This window comes from Xenopus tropicalis, chromosome 9, assembly GCF_000004195.4.
Source record: "Xenopus tropicalis strain Nigerian chromosome 9, UCB_Xtro_10.0, whole genome shotgun sequence".
In the NCBI taxonomy this organism is placed as follows: Eukaryota; Metazoa; Chordata; class Amphibia; order Anura; family Pipidae; genus Xenopus; species Xenopus tropicalis.
The window spans coordinates 10,164,008-10,180,997 of NC_030685.2; the positions used below are offsets into that span (position 1 = coordinate 10,164,008).

Consider the following 16,990-nt stretch of genomic DNA (forward strand, 5'->3'; position numbering starts at 1 on the left):
GTCCAGGGTATAAGGATCTTGTAGTCAAAAAGTGGTGGGGAGCTTGCAGGGGGCTGTACCCATGAGAGCATAGAGGCATGGGTTGGTGTGGGTTGGTGTGGGTTGAAGTGGGTTGGTGTAGTTTGGTGTGGGTTGGCGTGGGTTGGTGTGGGTTGGCATGTGTTGGTGTAGGTTGGTGAGGAGTGGTGTAGGTTGGCATGGGTTGGTCAAGGTTGGCATGGGTTGGTGTGGATTGGTGTAGGTTGGTGTAGGTTGGCGTAGGTTTGTGTGGGTTGGCATGGGTTGGTGTAGGTTGGTGTGGGTTGGTGTAGGTTGGCATGGGTTGGTGTGGGTTGGTGTAGGTTGGTGTGGGTTGGTGTAGGTTGGTGTGGGTTGGTGTGGGTTGGTGTGGGTTGGTGTAGGTTGGTGTGGGTTGGTGTGGGTTGGTGTAGGTTGGCATGGGTTGGTGTAGGTTGGAGTGGGTTGGTATGGGTTGGCATAGGAAATGTGCTGGAGGTAGAAATAAACCTTGGTGGTGGAATAGGAACTAATGGGACATGGCTGAGGCAGGGATTTGCCAGACAAGGAAAAGAAGAAGTACGGAACCAGAAAGTTATGTTTTATTAAGAAGAGAACTGAACCAATCATGGGAGTGTATTCCATCCAGGAAGGAGAAATGAAGGTTTGTAAGCGATTGGTCATATGGGAGAAAGTGCTAATTGTCTCACTGTATTTAAACACAATACACACAAAAATTCTGCTGAAATCTTATGAATAATATGTTTATTTTAACATTTATTTTCAGTCCATAGGTCTCTCTGGCCCAAGCCATCAATATGTATTATCTGAAGACTTGTTGAAAATAATGGTACTAAAGGTTGGACCTTGGTATTAATGTCCACACTGCTTCTATTTCTACTGTACTGGGGTTTTGTGTTGATGTTGCTTTAAGGCAGTTCTTATGGGACACCGATGGCAGAAGTGTTCCAACGTAACAATAAAAGTAGGTTTTATAGGGGGTTATGTAATAAAAGGCACTACGTTTGCCCAGTAGCAGTAACCCATAGCAACCAATAGGATGTTTGCTTTTACACAGGTGACCAGTAAATTCTACCTGCTGATTAGTAGCTTTGGGTTACAGCTCCTGGGCAAATTTAGTGCCTTTTATTACATAACCCCCATAGACTTTGACCTGGTTACCCAGGAACCAAGGTTCCATAAGCCCCCAGCCATCTCCTAGAAAACCCATAAAGAGGCCCACATATGATTGATGTGCACTTTATAGACAGTCTTCTTACTGTTTGACCAGATTATTATCTTTACAAGTTCAGCTTTTAGGGTTATAAAAGGACAATTTATATGGTTAAATGTTAGAAAATAAACCTGGGTTTCCTTGAAAGGTATCACATGACCACATACAGGATAGAAATAAAGGTCAAATTAATACTTCTCGTTGTTTTTGTGTTACTGGCTCTTTATTATGGAAAATAAAGTATTTACAATATTATAACAATGACTCTATGGTGGCCAAGGGTGGTCAAGTACCAAGTTGCCAATGGCACAGCCAACCATTGCTTTGTGTGACCATAACCCATTGATGTTGGTTGTATTGTTGGATGTTGGTTGTCTTGTTGGAAGTTGGTTGACTTCTGGTGCCAGTTGCTTGGATGGTTTGAATGCAGGACCTGCTGAACTTGTTGAAGGACCTTTAATGGTGTGCTTGGTAGGCCTGTAGGTTTCTTCAACTTGGCGATGATTCCAGCATCTACAGTATATCAACTCTTAATTACCTATTGGTTATGCATCAGGATTAACTCATTGCCTTTCATCACACAGCAGAATTTGCAACTATTCCCCCATGTCTTATATACAATACAGTGTAGAATTAGTTAACATCTCATTGTACTTGATGGGGCCTTGGCATTGAGAAATCTATATCCAACCTGGTCATTGTAGGTGTGAATAGCATCTCTTCCAGCTGGTAACTCAACTCAGGTGTTAATTCCAGGGTTTGTGTGTGTTGACTCTTTGTACTTAACACCTTATTTAGAAAAGTACATGCAATGCCAGCTTGGTGAAAGGCAAAAGGAGACCCTGTACTTAACACCTTAACCAATGCAACCACCAGCTTGATGCAAGGCAAAAGGACTGGGGATTGGTGCAAGAACTAACTTTCAACAGAGAGAGCCAATATGAGTTATTTTACATTGTGTGTGTGTTTGGATGTATGTTCATACAAAAAAATAGGATTTTGCCAAATTTTGCAAGGTAACACCACCTTCACAACCTAGCAGTGTAGAACCTACAGTACAACCAGCTTCATGCAGCAGTTTCCCTTGGGACTCTATAGTAAGCATCTGGGTGGTGTCTATAGTCATTCCCTGGGGACTTTGAGGTCATTATATCAGATGTTCCTCAGCGGCGTATATTAATCCAGCGATAACGAAACTCACAATAACAACGACTGCAACGATTATGCCAATTTTGCAAGGGTCGTTTATCTGTAAGAAAAAAATAGATTTGATTGCCATCATCTTAAACCAATACATTGGTTACCCTTGTGCCTATTACACAATACATGTTGTCCAGTTGTGTAGGCGTATCACTGACTTTTGTCCGCATATCTATCCAAAGAGACACAGAAAGATCTTCTTGTTTGCCAAATGAGCGATGATCAATAAGCCTTGGCACTCCTTGCATCAATGGGATTTTTAAACCTGCCCAACCAACATCTAACATCTACCCATATATTGGGTAGATGTTGGGCCCCATCCGCGGGCTGATAGACTGCTGACTCAGATAGTTGCCCGCTTTTATTGGCCTGTGTATGTCCACCTTAACCCCTTAAATATAACGTAGTATACGTTTAGTAGTATTAGTTGTATGTGCCATTGGGTAATCCTAAATAGAAAACTGCCATTTTAAGTACTAAGGGCCGCCCCCTGGGATCATAGGATTCATAATGCTCACAAACAAGCCAAGGCACGCATACATGCTAGGCTCCATCAGCCAATGAATGGGCAGAGTTCTGCATTTTCCTCCCACACTACTTCCTATTACAGTTAGAGCTGCATCACTTCCTGTCAGGTGATCTCTGAGGGAGCACACAGCCCATCACAAAATGGCGGCTCAAGGGAAAGGATGTAAAAGGGCAATATTTACTGATATATATATATATTCCAGTGATACAGTTACAGTCAATAACATTTGCCAACTCGGCCAATCAGATCTCTATGCCTAAGGTCACTTCTACTTATGAAACACATTATACACAAATATATTGCCATTTCTTGTCTATCATTTATTACATTTTCAACAAAATTTGGGATTTTCTATGAAATTTGGCTGATATTAAACAAGTGAAATGTGACTTACATTGCATTGTTTTCTTGTATGATGATGACCTGTTGGAAGGAGAAATGTCTCAATTAGAATATAGCTCCTCACAATGTAAAAGGAAAACACAACTTAGTTTTAATTTGAATACGTTGATGCTGAACATTGTTTATCCCAATAAAATTGCTCTCACCAACTGTTCATTTGAATATTTAGATACTGTTCAACATTGTTCAGCCCAATAAATTTGCTCTCCCCAACTTAATTTAAATATTTAGATACTGTTCAACCCAGTAAATTTGCTCTCCCCAACTTAATTTAAATATTTAGATACTGTTCAACATTGTTCAGCCCAATAAATTTGCTCTCCCCAACTTAATTTGAATGTTTAGATACTGTTCAACATTGTTCAGCCCAATACATTTGCTCTCCCCAACTTAATTTGAATGTTTAGATACTGTTCAACATTGTTCAGCCCAATACATTTGCTCTCCCCAACTTAATTTGAATGTTTAGATACTGTTCAACATTGTTCAGCCCAATAAATTTGTTTTTCCCAACTTTTCATTTGAAAATTTAGATACTGTTCAACATTGTTTGGCCAATAGATGTGTTCTTCCCAATTTTAATTTTAATACAGGTGTAGGCACAGTCTATTTTTTCAATTAGAAATGGTTGTCAAAGAAAATAACGGAAATGGAAAATAAATGGCGTTGTATACGTTATATACATTTTTAGCAAAAACATTGCATTTATATAAGTTTATTAGTGGTGTTCCTAGACTGCCCTGGGCCCCTCTGCAAACAAATCTTCTGAGGGACAAAGCAAACATTACCCCCCTCTTCCATTCCACACCCACCCTCCCTTCTCATACTCCCCGCCCACCCCTTACATCCCAACTCCACACCCTCACATTCCCCCATCCCCGCCCACTAGCTCTCACGTAGGAGATTGTTGGGAAGGGGGTTCGATAAAGCTATAGAGGAAGCAGACCCTGTAGTCCAGGCCCCCATGTACCCTGGGCCTGCTTTCTCTATAGTTATAGCCATTATTGCTCTATTGCCCTTATAGAAGTGTGTCCTCCAATGGGCAGATTTTCCTAAAATCCCTTTAGAAAGACAAAGAATTCTGTAGACCAAATAGGCCACTGGTTTGTATAACATCCCTTGAATAGACTGACTATTTCAGTATGGTATTTACCTTTTATTATATCGACAAGTTGTGCCAGTTTAGGGTCAGGAATCACATTCTTCTTCTTTGGATTACCCAGAGGTATCCGTTCTTTTTCTATGGTGCTGAATAGGAAGACATCCCTTGCCAAATACCCTATGCTCGGCTGCATCTCCAGTATTCTGTTCCTATCATCAGGGCTGATGTTCTCCAGGTCATCAATCACAACAATGACATTGTCTTTACCTGCACACAAGAGCGATTATTGAGACGATGTGTAGATGATGTGATTATTTAGATAAGGAACCTCAATCTCTTTTTACTCTACTCTTGTAAAATGTTGGTGAGCCACACAAGCATGAAAAAAGTTCTTTGGGGATGCCAAAAAAGGGCTGTGATTGGCTATTTGGTAGCCCCATGTTGACTGCCGGCCTACAGGAGGCTCTGCTTGGGGTAAAACTGTGTTTCTGTGCTTCCAAAACTTGTCTCCAAAAAATGGGCACCTACTTTGAGGCAACTGGGAGCAACATCAAGGGGGGTGGTGAGCAAAATGTTACTCACAAGCCACTGGTTGGGGAGTACTGTAATACACAACACATATATACACAACACTTATGATGAGGAGATTGTGCCCAGCATGGAATGCCTTTATTGCCTTCTAAGAAAGCCATAACTGGCAATGTTCATGGAAGGAGTGCATTGGTTTGGCACGATGACAAGATATCTCATGACAAACCACCTTTGTTTGTGTATAGGGCACATTGGAAGGCAATGCCTCAATGTAGCTGAGATGTTCTGTGCACAGAAAACCCGCTTTTCTGGTGTCTTTATGTTTAAGTTTAGTAACACGGATGGGAGCAGCTTTCTGCAACTGCAACCGACCAGAGAATTCTAAAGGAGGCGCAGCCATTCAGAGTCTGTGAATGCACGAACCTTCTTGTATAAACGATTCTACTTTTGTTAGAATGTATTCTATATTTATTTTCATTGTCCTTTATTTCCCCTAGAGTCTCTTTGAAGACATTAATGGCTTATTTAACCAAACAAACAAGCCCCCCAGAAATAGTCAGATGCTCGTCCAAAAAGTGGCAAAGAACGTGGTTGGTGAAATTAGCTGAGGGGTTCTTAATGGGGCCGTACACGTAAAGATACGCTACCTTGCCAAACAAACAGATCTTCCTCTGAAATGCCCACCTTCAGGGGGCCAATATTAGATCAGATCACATTGAAGGGATGCAGGCCAGGGCTACCATGTATGGCCACCTTTAGGCTCTTTCCAGTAACTTTAGTTCCTTGTACAAGGAGTGAGACCTGCCATTTTGAACTCATTTATTGTATAGGGCATCATTGTCACCTCATTCCCCCTACATAATATAAGGATGCTTCTTAATTTTATTAGACTTATCTCAGCGGGAAAAGAACATTAATTGTGTGCCTGATGGGTCACTACATATTGTGGCTACTACATATCCATATAATGTATGTTTAGCCAGCGAGAAGGACGTTTTTGGCACAATTTTTTTGGCCAGTTTTGGTAGTAATGGCAGATCTCTACAGCTTTCTCTGAAAAATACCCCAAAAGCTTTTACAAGAGGATGATCCCTTCACTAGCTCATACATATGCCCCTAACTTTGGCTGAAATAATTGATTTCATGTTGATTTATAAAATAAATACATACATTTTTGTTACCACTGAACAGATGGCATTACCCTTACCTAGGCTGGCGCACAGATATGCGAGTTCATCATCGTACAACGAGTCGGTCACATTGGTGATATTTATCCTCCCTCTCTTCAGTGTGTGGTACACAATGGCAAAGGTGCATTTGGAAACTGCATCTCTAAAGGTCAGGCCAGTGTTATTGCCAATGTAGACCGGGCGGATGTCTGGGACAGCAGAGTATTTCAAGAGGCAGTCGATCAGCCACTCATAGTTGGCCTGATGATCTCTGGAGAAGATCCCAAGCAATGGCTTCTTTATGAGCTCTTCAGGCATTGTCCTTTCTGAAGAAGATAATGGTAGAATGTAAGTCTTGGTGATTACATTGGGTCTCTATGGTCCTCTTTGATACCCTAAAGAGCCTATTGGTCATACTGTATAAAATGATTTAGGCTGGAAAAACGCCCCAAAAAGTGGTGGTAAATTATGTATTTATAAAAAAAGTGCATTTTCTTCTACACCATCCAATCCTTGTATTTTATGCCAATAGGCAGAAAGTAAATAGACCCTAACATAAACATAATCTGGGAACCCAATAGAAAAGGTTAAGATTAAGGTATGAAGGTATGAAGGTATGTCTGTACATGGCAGGGTACATACAGAGAATTTGGCACAGGGGTGCTAGAAGAGCACAGACCTATTTCCAAATGGTAGTCTTTGGATGAACATTGGGGTACATGGGTCAGTAAAACAAAAATTAAACAATAGGGTACAAGTTACCCTATATGTGTAATTGCTCCCAACGTTCTAGTACCATTCATATATTCATAATCCCTAAGTGTCAGTTGTAATTCATGACTCTCTACATACCTCCAAGGAAGGAAAACGCTTTCATTGACAAATTAGGACCATTACCACCAAGAATTATTTTGTTCGCAAGCACATTGGAAACCCCTGTCTTCACTGGTCTATTGATAATTATACCCTGCAAGTAATGCCAGGGTGTGAGGTGTGGCTATATAAAGGGCAAACATACATCCCTTTGTAGACCCTTAGTGTAGCCATGAGTTCCTCACCAAGGGTAGACATCCAGTTGGGTATCAGGACCAAGGGCTGTTCTAAATACCAGCAGAACTTGTTGGGTCCCAGAACAGAGCTCGACACCACCATTCCCCATCTACTGTCCTTGGAACAAATGGCCCAAACATTTTAGGACTTACCTGGATTTATGCGATGGTCCTTGTAGCTGGGGCGCAGGAGTTCCAAGGGGTAGAATCCTGAGCAAATCCCATGTGCCGCGACACCTTTACTTTCACAATGCAAAATAAAACGAGATATTCTCTTTCTCTGCCTCTGCCCTAGACTCGTTGGGCCACATTCCAAACAGGAGAAGAATGACTTGTTCTATATATACTTTGTGTGCTCGAGTATCCGGGATCTCTGCCTTTTCTGCTATTATCAGGTGTGCAATGTAATATAAGGCTAATTATACCGCATTATAAACAAAGGAGGAGTGTGTTCACATACTGTACTGGGTGCGGCTCCTTCAGCAGTGCTAGCTCAGTAGTGCCAGATCATTTGCAAGTAGCCTTTTATGTGCCTTCAAGGCTAATATTGTGTTAATTCTACCCTTTTAGTTTTGCCAGTCTGCAGTATTCTAAAGGTGGCCATACATGGTAAGATCTGCCAGGTCGCTACGAGCGGATCTTCTCCTGATATGCCCACCTAAGATGGGCGATAATGGGCTAATTCGATTGTTTGGCGGATGTATGGCCTATCAGACCAATGACTGCATCAACGAGTCAATGCGGTCCCAATCCCACAGGGAAATCAAACCTGTCCGATGGAGATCTGGACAATTTTAGACAAGATGTTAGTTGGGTAGGGCTGTCGGGGGTTAGACAGTTTTTGCCAAAGGATCCTATTAAACTGGCAGATATATGGCCTATCAGACCAATCACTGCATCAACGAGTCAATGCAGTCCCAATCCCACAGGGAAATCAAACCTTCCTTGATGGAGATCTGGACAATTTTAGACCAGATGTTGTTTGGGTAGGGCTGTCGGGGGTTAGACAGTTTTGGATTCAAGGGAAAGGCAAATGTGATTGGTTATGCAGGAAACCTCCCCATCCTTCCAGTAGGGCTGAACAGACAGGGGCAACAAAAGTCCATTTCCCCACAAAGCATTGAATATTTGGTCAATGAGTGGAACTAGTGATGAATCACGTTTAGTTATTGGATTCCTGCTGGTAAATACTTGTGTATTTCATTACCTAATTATTAAAGCCAACTGGAAAGTACTGGGGAGCCATTTAATTTGGGTTCCCACCTTTTTATTGTCCCCTATCCCAGGCTGTGACATCGGGGGGGGGGAGTAAATCGGACAACAATGAAAGGTGGGTTGGTGTTATCAGGGGATGGGGCTATGATACAAGGAGGGACAATAAAACAACTTGTAGATTGTAAGTAGTGATTCGTAAATCTGTTCCGTTTCGCTTCGCCGAAAAATTTGCGAATCTTTCAAAAGATCAGCGAAACGGTAAAAAATTCGTGAAACGGCGAAAATGTCATGCAGCAAAAAAAAATGTCGCCCGCAGCTATTCTTTTGTCGCTCCCGGCTATTATTTTGTCACACGGCTATTCTTTTGTCGCCCACGGCTATGATTTCGCCGCCCGCGGCTATGATTTCGCCGCCCACAGCTGTTCTTTTGTCGCCTGCGGCTATTATTTTGTCACACGGCTATTCTTTTGTTGCCCTCGGCTATTATTTTGTCGCCCGCAGCTATTCTTTTGTCGCCCGCGGCTATTATTTTTTCACATGGCTATTCTTTTGTCGCCCGCGACTATTATTTCGCCGCCCGCAGCTATTCTTTTGTCGCCCTCGGCTATTATTTTGTTGCCCGCGGCTATTATTTAGTCGCACAGCTATTCTTTTGTCACCCGCGGCTATTATTTCGTCGCGTGGCTATTCTTTTGACGCCCGCGACTATTCTTTTTTGAGGGCGGCGAATTTTTCTGCAGCAAATTTTTTCATCCATTTCGCGAAACAATCCGCCAATAGCGAAACACGGAAATTCGTCATGAATGCATGCCTGGCGAAACATTTCGCCCATCACTAATTGTAAGCTCTTTTGGGCAGGGCTCCCTTCCCCTCCTGTATCGGTTATTGATTGCTTTATATGTTACTCTGTATGTCCAATGTATGTAACCCACTTATTGTACAGCGCTGCGGGATATGTTGGCGTTTATAAATAAATGTTAATAATAATAATAACAGTGGAGTTTGTCCTGGTTTAGAACCAAAACTATCCCTTTTTATTTTCTTAACTAGACAGGTGACAACCCTAATTCACTAATTCACTGACTGAAAACTTAATTATAGATGCAAGAGAAGTGACCAATGAGAATGCTGATTCCCAGCACTGTGTCAGGCCCCTTGCTGGTACCTTACATATAGAGATAATGATGTCATTTTCCCGTCATTATATGGCACAGGAATCAGACATGGGGATAAAGGGACAGACTTGTTCAGTGCTGGGAAACTGTGCTTAATGCTCCCAACTCCAATTGCAGGAACAGAGAACAGGGAGCCAGATTTATACAGATCAGCTGGGATTCTCATTGGAGGATTCTTTTGCATATTTATGCAGCCACTGGCTTTGTGCTGTTGTTTTGATAATTTTCTATGTTCCCTAAGCTCCGCCTCCCAACAGCAGCCCATAGCAAACTGAGCATGTGCAGGAGCCAGATCTTATAGAAGATGGTATAACAAAGTAACAAGATGGCAGCCCCCTGTGGACAACTTTGAAAGCATAAATCATTACTTTAATTAGGCTTCTCAACCTCTGGGCTTGTGCAGTAAGTTCAGAATGTTTATGTTTATGTTCAGTATACAAAATACAGCATTTCTAATGATTTTCTATTTTAGACTTTAGTTCTCCTTTAAAGTGCCTCTGTTGCGAACCTTTGTAACTTATATTTGTTACACGGCTCAGTATTACAAGGTGGAAAGAACAGTCACAATAAGGATTCAGCTAAAGTCTCGCCCCAAGCTCAAAGTGCCAGAGCAGGACTTCAGTTATTTAGGGAGCAGCCAGACAGGACTGTGATTGGTTGGCTTATATGCATGTTTAATAGTGACCAGGCAGTGACCAGACCAAGCAGGCAGGGGAAAGAAGAATATTGTGAGTCGATCCCTAAGCTCAGGTCACTGACATCAGCCAAGAGCAGACTGAGCATGTGCAGTAGTTGGGCAAGGCAAAAGATGGAGAGCTACTGTGGGCATCTTTAGGGGCATGGGGCTTTATTTCTATAGAGCGTTGGTGGCTTTGGGCTGGTACAAGGGCTTAAAACTCATAGTTAAACATTTCTAGCCATATTCTTTTTTAGGCTTTAGTTGTCCTTTAAGGAATTAGTTCCCAGAATCCTGTTGGTTTATTTGCATATGTGTGAGGCGGTCTCCTCAACCCTTTTAGCTTGTTTGTGTATCCCCACTCCTGGCTCTACCTATGCTGATCAGGAAAAACCCAGTGGGTGAGCTTTAGCCTATAGGGTAGACCCATGTAAATGGGGTTTTCTTGGAGCTCTTTGGGATTAGTTCCCAGAATTCCTTGTGTTTATAGAACAAGAAAAGAAAACTCTTCCAATGTTGCTCTGCCTATGTCTCTCATCTTTTCTAAGCCAATCTACTTCTTCTGCTGAGATCTTCTCCTGGCTGTGGCCCGGTCGGACAAAATGACCAACAAAAAAAACGACTAATGTTTTGAAATGTAAAAAAAATTATAATGAATTTAAATTGCAAAAGTGCTTAGATGAGCTCCCTGAGTATTTTTACATTTTTTTGTTAAACAATATAAATTGGTTCATCTCCGTCCATGTCTTCTGTGGGCTTCCGTGGTTACTGCTGGTGCTCTATGGAGGGATAGAAACTGAAGGAAGTATCTGCTGATTGGTCGGATGGGGTTCCAGTGGCTCAGTCTTGTAGGTTCTTGGACACTTTGACTTGTTGATCCTAATGGAATAAAGCCAAAGTTAGAAAGAAAAAAATATCTATTTTCAAGCCACAAGTCACTTTAGGAAGCAATGGCAACCAATATACCGTTATAATAACCTAAAAAAACGAGTTCAAGTTTATTGATTCTCACATCAGTGACATACTTACTAATGACCAATGGAATTGTAGAGTCGTTACTCGTCATTTAATGCCTTTTTTGGTAAATCTTTCTCCCAAGGATCGCTGTTGCCACAACGACAAAAGCCACCAGAAGTTTATGTTTCTGTAAAACAAGAGGGTAATATTAAAAGGGGGCATATAGTGTGAAAAAAAAATATTGTGCCAATGAATTGTACTCATCTAAATATAGAAGGAATGGGCTTTAAAAAATAGTGTTTCACTAGCCCTGCCCATCTCTTACACTTCCTTCTGCCTCCTTTCCCAGGAGGGGGGCGGCGGCACTGTAGGATAGGAACCAATCAGCAGCTAGGCTGACCTGATAGGGAACTGAAGCCTGTCTGTGCCTGTGTGACTGCAGGGCTGTGATTGGCTCTCCCCCTCCTACTGTGCTTCTGGCATGGACCGTTAGGACACGCCCACCCCACATTTGAAACACAGACAGGGACCTGAGAGGATCTATAGGGAGCTCCAATAAAGGGGCCATTGTTACAGATAGGGTTAATGTTTAGCCCAAAGGGAAACCAGCACCGTATATTATTCATAATTGCCTACAGGGTTAGGGGTTTTTTTTCCTTTTTTTTTTCCCTATATGTTAAACTATACGCAAAATTGACAGATTAAACACCTAATTGCAATCAGCATGAACTGCCCTTAATATGAACCGGGTTCAAACAGAACTTTCAACCTGGACCGAGAAGGTTTGCACTAAGCAAGGCCAAAGTTATACACGACATTTAGCTCAATAGTGTGGGGCAGGTCTGTGGGCACTAAGCAGTGAATATGCCAATTATGGGCTAGAAGGGTCCATTGCGCCCAATAAATCAAGCTGGCACTGCTGCTATACCTGACTGGTGATGTTCGATATGGCGATAAACCTCAGTTTCGGTACATACCCACTGGAATTTAGATGATTGTGATGTTTGTGATGTTTGTCTGTCTCCATAAGCTAAAGAAGAAGAGAAAAAAAGAAAAAAAAAAAAAGACAATTTATGACATTTTTACAATTTGGAGACTGACCATTTGTTCTCAGTCCCCGACAAATTCACAAAAAAGAAACTCAGATGAAAAAATGTGATTGCGTCGAGTTGCGGAAGAAAAAATTGGAAATGAAATTCAATTGATTTTTACAAAAAAATAAAAAAAAGAGCTCAGCTTGAATGTTGACCTTTTTTCTAATCCAAAGTTTTGAATTATTTTCATTTGATAATAAATTTGCCCCATGGGTTTCTGCACTGGTCCCTGGGCGCTAAAGTTTTTTTTGTGCTCTAATTATTGATAAGTAGTGATGAGCGAATCTGTCCCATTTTGCTTTGCCATAAAATTCACCCACTTCTTTTTTGGAGCGGCTGCGCCCATTTTTGATGCGGTCGCACCCATTTTTGACGCACAACAAATTTTTCTGCGCCCAGTTTTCATGGAAGTTTCGCAAAACTATCTGCCAATGGCGAAATGTAGAAATTCGGCACAAGTCCATGCCTGCTATCTAAATTTTTTGCTAGGTAGGAATTTGCGGCAAATTTCTGCATTTCGCCATTGGCGGATTGTTTCAACAAACGGGTGCAAAAATTTCCTGCGGAAAAATCCGCCGTGTGTCCAAAAAAAACTGTTGTGTGTCAAAAAATAAATATCACGCGCATCATTTTTTTGAAGCACGTCTTTTTTTGCATTTCGCTGATTTTTCGCCATTTCGTGAAACTTTTCGGTGAAGCATCAGCTCTGATCTCTAATCTTGAGCTAATTATTTTTTCCCATGGGTCTTTCTCAGGTCTTTGGTGCTCTTCATAGTGGTGCCACCCAGCAGAAGCCCTTGTGGATGACTTTATAAACCAGTGGTTCTCAACCTTCCTAATGCCGCGACCCTTTAATACAGTTCCTCATGTTGTGGTGACCCCCCAACCATACAATTATTCCTAAGACCATCGGAAATATGTGTTTTCCAATGGTCTTAGGCGATCCCTGTGAAAGGGTCGTTCCACCCCCAAAGGGGCCCCGACCCACAGGTTGAGAACTGCTGTTATAAATAATAAAAAATAACCTTCTGGTTTTGAGAAGATAACTCGAAAACCAGTGTGTATGATGCATAGACTTTAGTTCTTGGCCAGTTCTTGACTTTGAACGTCCCTTTGGATTTTTGGGGGTAGACATTATTAGACAATGGAAGGGGCTAAGAACCAATTACAAACATATTTGTTTTTCCTACCAGATCTGAATGCGCCCAGTAGGACTTGCTGCTTGGCCACTGGCATTGGGTCTTTCTCCTTGTCGCTGAATAGAAGAAGTTCTCTGGCCAACCTTGAGATACTCGGTTGAGAGTGCAAAATACGCTCTTTCTCTTCATCGTCGCTCTTTTTTAGGTCATCGATTACAACTATCACATTCTGCCGCCCTGAAAGATACACCATTATGTATAATTGTATTTATATGAAGTACAGTAGCATTATGGGACATTGGCCATTAGCTTTTGAGTATGAGAGCACTTTAAAGGGGATGTAAACCTAGCCATGATGCTGTCCCACTGCGCCCCTTAGTTTTTCTGTCATTATAGATGCAAGAAAATTCACCTATGAGAATCTACTGACCAAAAATGTCATAATAAATGCAAAAGAAATGACCAATGTGAACGTTCGCAGCACTAGGTCAGGCATCTTGCTGTTATCTTACATATAGAGATAATTATGTCATTTTCCCTTCATTATATGGCACAGGAATCAGACATGGGGATAAAGGGACAGACTTGTTCAGTGCTGGGAAACTGTGCTTAATGCTTCCAACTCCAATTGCAGGAACAGAGAACAGGGAGCCAGATTTATACAGATCAGCTGGGATTCTCATTGGAGGATTCTTTTGCATTTCAATGCTGCCAATGCGGGCCCTAGAGAGCTGGGAAAGTTTTATTGGGCAATATTGCTTTAAGAATACAACCCTGATGTTGCTGGACTACAGCTCCCAGCATGCCTCATCCTTCATTATATATTACATTATTCTGAGATTTGTAGTCCAGCGACAGCTGAGTAACATTTGGTAGAGCCGCGCTGTGCAGCAGGGTTTACATCCCCTTTAATGGGACACTGTTCCCCCCTGCTGGTTATTAGGAGAAAATACACCAAACACGGACCAATTGCTCATTATTTTTATAGTATTCACCAAGAACCTTAATTTTAAAAAAAAATACTAAGGTTCAGGGGTTCAAATACTGTGGGTAGAAATGACTTTACATCATTAATAAGCACTTTGTGACCTTGATAGATTTAGGTATATACAGTAGAATGATGTTATGTTTTGCCCGTTCTTACCCAGCTGGTCGGAGAGGTGATGGAGCTCATTGTCATACAAGGAATCGGTCACATCGGTGATGTTCAGTCGGCCGTGGTTCTGGGAATGATAAAGCAGCGCAAAGGAGGTCTTCTCTACCTCCGACCTCCATTCATTCTTATTGGTGTTGGTTATGGGCAAGTAAGTGACTTTACCCAGAAGCCCCCGGTACGGATGTGACCGCAGGTGATTGAGAATCCAAAGAACATTGTCCTCGCCGGCCCTGGTGGTGACTGATACATTCAGCTTCTCATCCTGGAGCAACTTCATGTTTCAGGAGATCCACTATCTTCTCTCCGGCCTGGAAAAGAAGACCATTGACGTTAATGCATTAGGAGTAGGAATCCAGGATTTGGCTAAATACATGTTCCTGGCCGAACCGAATCCGAGTTGAAAATTTAGGGCGAAGACACACAGGGCGATTAGTCGCCGCGACTGGGTTAATTATAAGTCGCGAAGACTAATTGCCCCGTGTCTTTGCCCTTAACCCTTCTGTACCCTATTTAGCACATGCTAATGAAGTTTTAAGCTTTCAATCAACAAACAACCATTTATTGGCTCAAAATTAAACAAACAATCCAAAAAAAGCAAATATACTATACCAAACAATGGATAGGTGCATCCCAGTGCCTCATGGTACCCACTCTCCTAACGCGTTTTGCACCATTGGGTGCTTCATCAGAGGAGGTGTGGCATGTTCATGTCATTTCCTTTATATACCCCCCAACCCATTTTTTTTTTTGCACTATTATGCACTTTAGGTGTTTGCTATGAGGCTTATATGCACTGTGAATGTATTTAAATGTTTCTAATGTGCAATATCAATATTGATGTTTTGTGTATTTTTTCACAATATGATTTATGCTGGGTGCAGGGTTGTTTTTGAAGGCCCCTGGGAATGTATATTTTAGGTGTTTGATATATTATGAGCCTATTACAGGGTTTGATAGTAGCCCTGTACACTGCATAAATCATAGGTGGGGGGGTATATAAAGGAAATGACACAAACATGCCACACCTCCTCTGATGAAGCACCCAATGGTGCGAAACGCGTTAGGAGAGTGGGTACCATGAGGCACTGGGATGCACCTATCCATTGTTTGGTATAGTATTGTTTGTTTCATTTTGAGCCAATAAATAGTTGTTTATTTCACTGAAAACTTTTGTTGATTGATTATATATATATATTCAGGACCTATCAGAGGGATATAACTTACAGATTCTCTTTCGTAATCGATCAGTAATATTAATTGAAGTTTTAAGCTTCGCCGAAAAATTCGCAAAACTGCGAAAAAAGTCTCCAAATGGCGACACATTTGAGAAACAAGATGGAGTGAGAAGAAACGCCCATTGACTTTAATGCATTTGGAGTAAGAAATTCTTTTGCATTTCAATGCTGCCAATGCGGGCCCTAGAGAGCTGGGAAAGTTTTATTGTGCAATATTGCTTTAAGAATACAGCCCTGATGTTGCTGGACTACAGCTCCCAGCATGCCTCACCCTTCATTATATGTTACATTATTCTGGGATTTGTAGTCCAGCGACAGCTGAGTAACGTTTGGTTAACGTTGAATTAACCCTTTATATTAGAGCTTCTAGATTGCAAGTGCCCCCCCCCCCCACCACAGTGTCACATGAAGTACTGGGGGACAGAGGATTTTAACTCCATGAAACGACTGATGGGAAATCTGAAGCTAAATTGTGCTCTGAGGGCTCCCATAGAGAGAAGCTGTGGGGCAAGATAGAGAGGCAGAACTGGGCAGGGGGCAATATGTGAGGGTTAATATGTTCAGTTGTGCAGGTGGGCAGGGGGGCTGCCGGGGCAGTTACTCACCGAGTGTCAGGCTGCCGAGCCCTTAGGGATCAGGGACGCAGAGATGTGAAGAATGGAAAGTGAAAGCAGCACAGGGAGCCTTCCTGCAAAGCACAGTCACTGTAATAATAGTTACTAATAATCAGGCACAAAGGGCAATCTTGCAGCACCTTATATACATGCAATTGTGCCGTCTCTCTGTATTACACACCGCTTAGTGCCGTCTCTCTGTATTACACACCGCTTAGTGCCGTCTCTCTGTATTACACACCGCTTAGTGCCGTCTCTCTGTATTACACACCGCTTAGTGCCGTCTCTCTGTATTACACACAGCTTAGTGCCGTCTCTCTGTATTACACACAGCTTAGTGCCGTCTCTCTGTATTACACGCCGCTTAGTGCCGTCTCTCTGTATTACACACAGCTTAGTGCCGTCTCTCTGTATTACACACAGCTTAGTGCCGTCTCTCTGTATTACACACAGCTTAGTGCCGTCTCTCTGTATTACACGCCGCTTAGTGCCGTCTCTCTGTATTACACACAGCTT

The 16,990-nt window shown here is 42.1% G+C and overlaps 2 protein-coding genes across 2 annotated transcripts; both read right to left on the reverse strand.

Annotated features, from left to right (window-relative positions):
• Window positions 1-1,432: 1,432 nt before the first annotated feature.
• On the reverse strand, window positions 1,433-7,596 carry LOC101732152. Its single transcript, XM_004918152.4, has 5 exons — window positions 7,367-7,596; window positions 6,203-6,490; window positions 4,516-4,731; window positions 3,355-3,383; window positions 1,433-2,480 (listed from the first exon to the last, which is right to left on the reverse strand). Exons 2-5 carry the CDS (start codon window positions 6,480-6,482, stop codon window positions 2,379-2,381), a joined length of 627 nt encoding a protein of 208 aa, XP_004918209.2. The 5' UTR covers window positions 6,483-6,490; window positions 7,367-7,596; the 3' UTR covers window positions 1,433-2,378.
• Window positions 7,597-10,907: 3,311 nt separating this feature from the next.
• LOC100487466 lies at window positions 10,908-16,554 on the reverse strand. Its single transcript, XM_018097222.2, has 6 exons — window positions 16,466-16,554; window positions 14,614-14,933; window positions 13,521-13,706; window positions 12,214-12,266; window positions 11,309-11,423; window positions 10,908-11,158 (listed from the first exon to the last, which is right to left on the reverse strand). The coding sequence occupies exons 2-5, from the start codon at window positions 14,900-14,902 to the stop codon at window positions 11,346-11,348; spliced, it is 606 nt and encodes a 201-aa protein (XP_017952711.2). The 5' UTR covers window positions 14,903-14,933; window positions 16,466-16,554; the 3' UTR covers window positions 10,908-11,158; window positions 11,309-11,345.
• Window positions 16,555-16,990: the final 436 nt, after the last annotated feature.

Excerpts from the sequence above, each read along its gene's own strand:
- LOC101732152 (XM_004918152.4), bottom strand. The coding sequence starts at position 6,482 with ATGCCTGAAGAGCTCATAAAGAAGCCATTGCTTGGGATCTTCTCCAGA. Across the intron at positions 3,384-4,515 it reads ACTTGTCGATATAATAAAAG|GTCATCATCATACAAGAAAA; the intron begins GTAAATACCATA and ends TCCTTCCAACAG. Across the intron at positions 2,481-3,354 it reads ATACAAGAAAACAATGCAAT|ATAAACGACCCTTGCAAAAT; the intron begins GTAAGTCACATT and ends TTTTTCTTACAG.
- LOC100487466 (XM_018097222.2), bottom strand. The coding sequence starts at position 14,902 with ATGAAGTTGCTCCAGGATGAGAAGCTGAATGTATCAGTCACCACCAGG. Across the intron at positions 12,267-13,520 it reads ACTGGGCGCATTCAGATCTG|CTTATGGAGACAGACAAACA; the intron begins GTAGGAAAAACA and ends CTTCTTCTTTAG. Across the intron at positions 11,424-12,213 it reads AATCATCTAAATTCCAGTGG|AAACATAAACTTCTGGTGGC; the intron begins GTATGTACCGAA and ends CTTGTTTTACAG.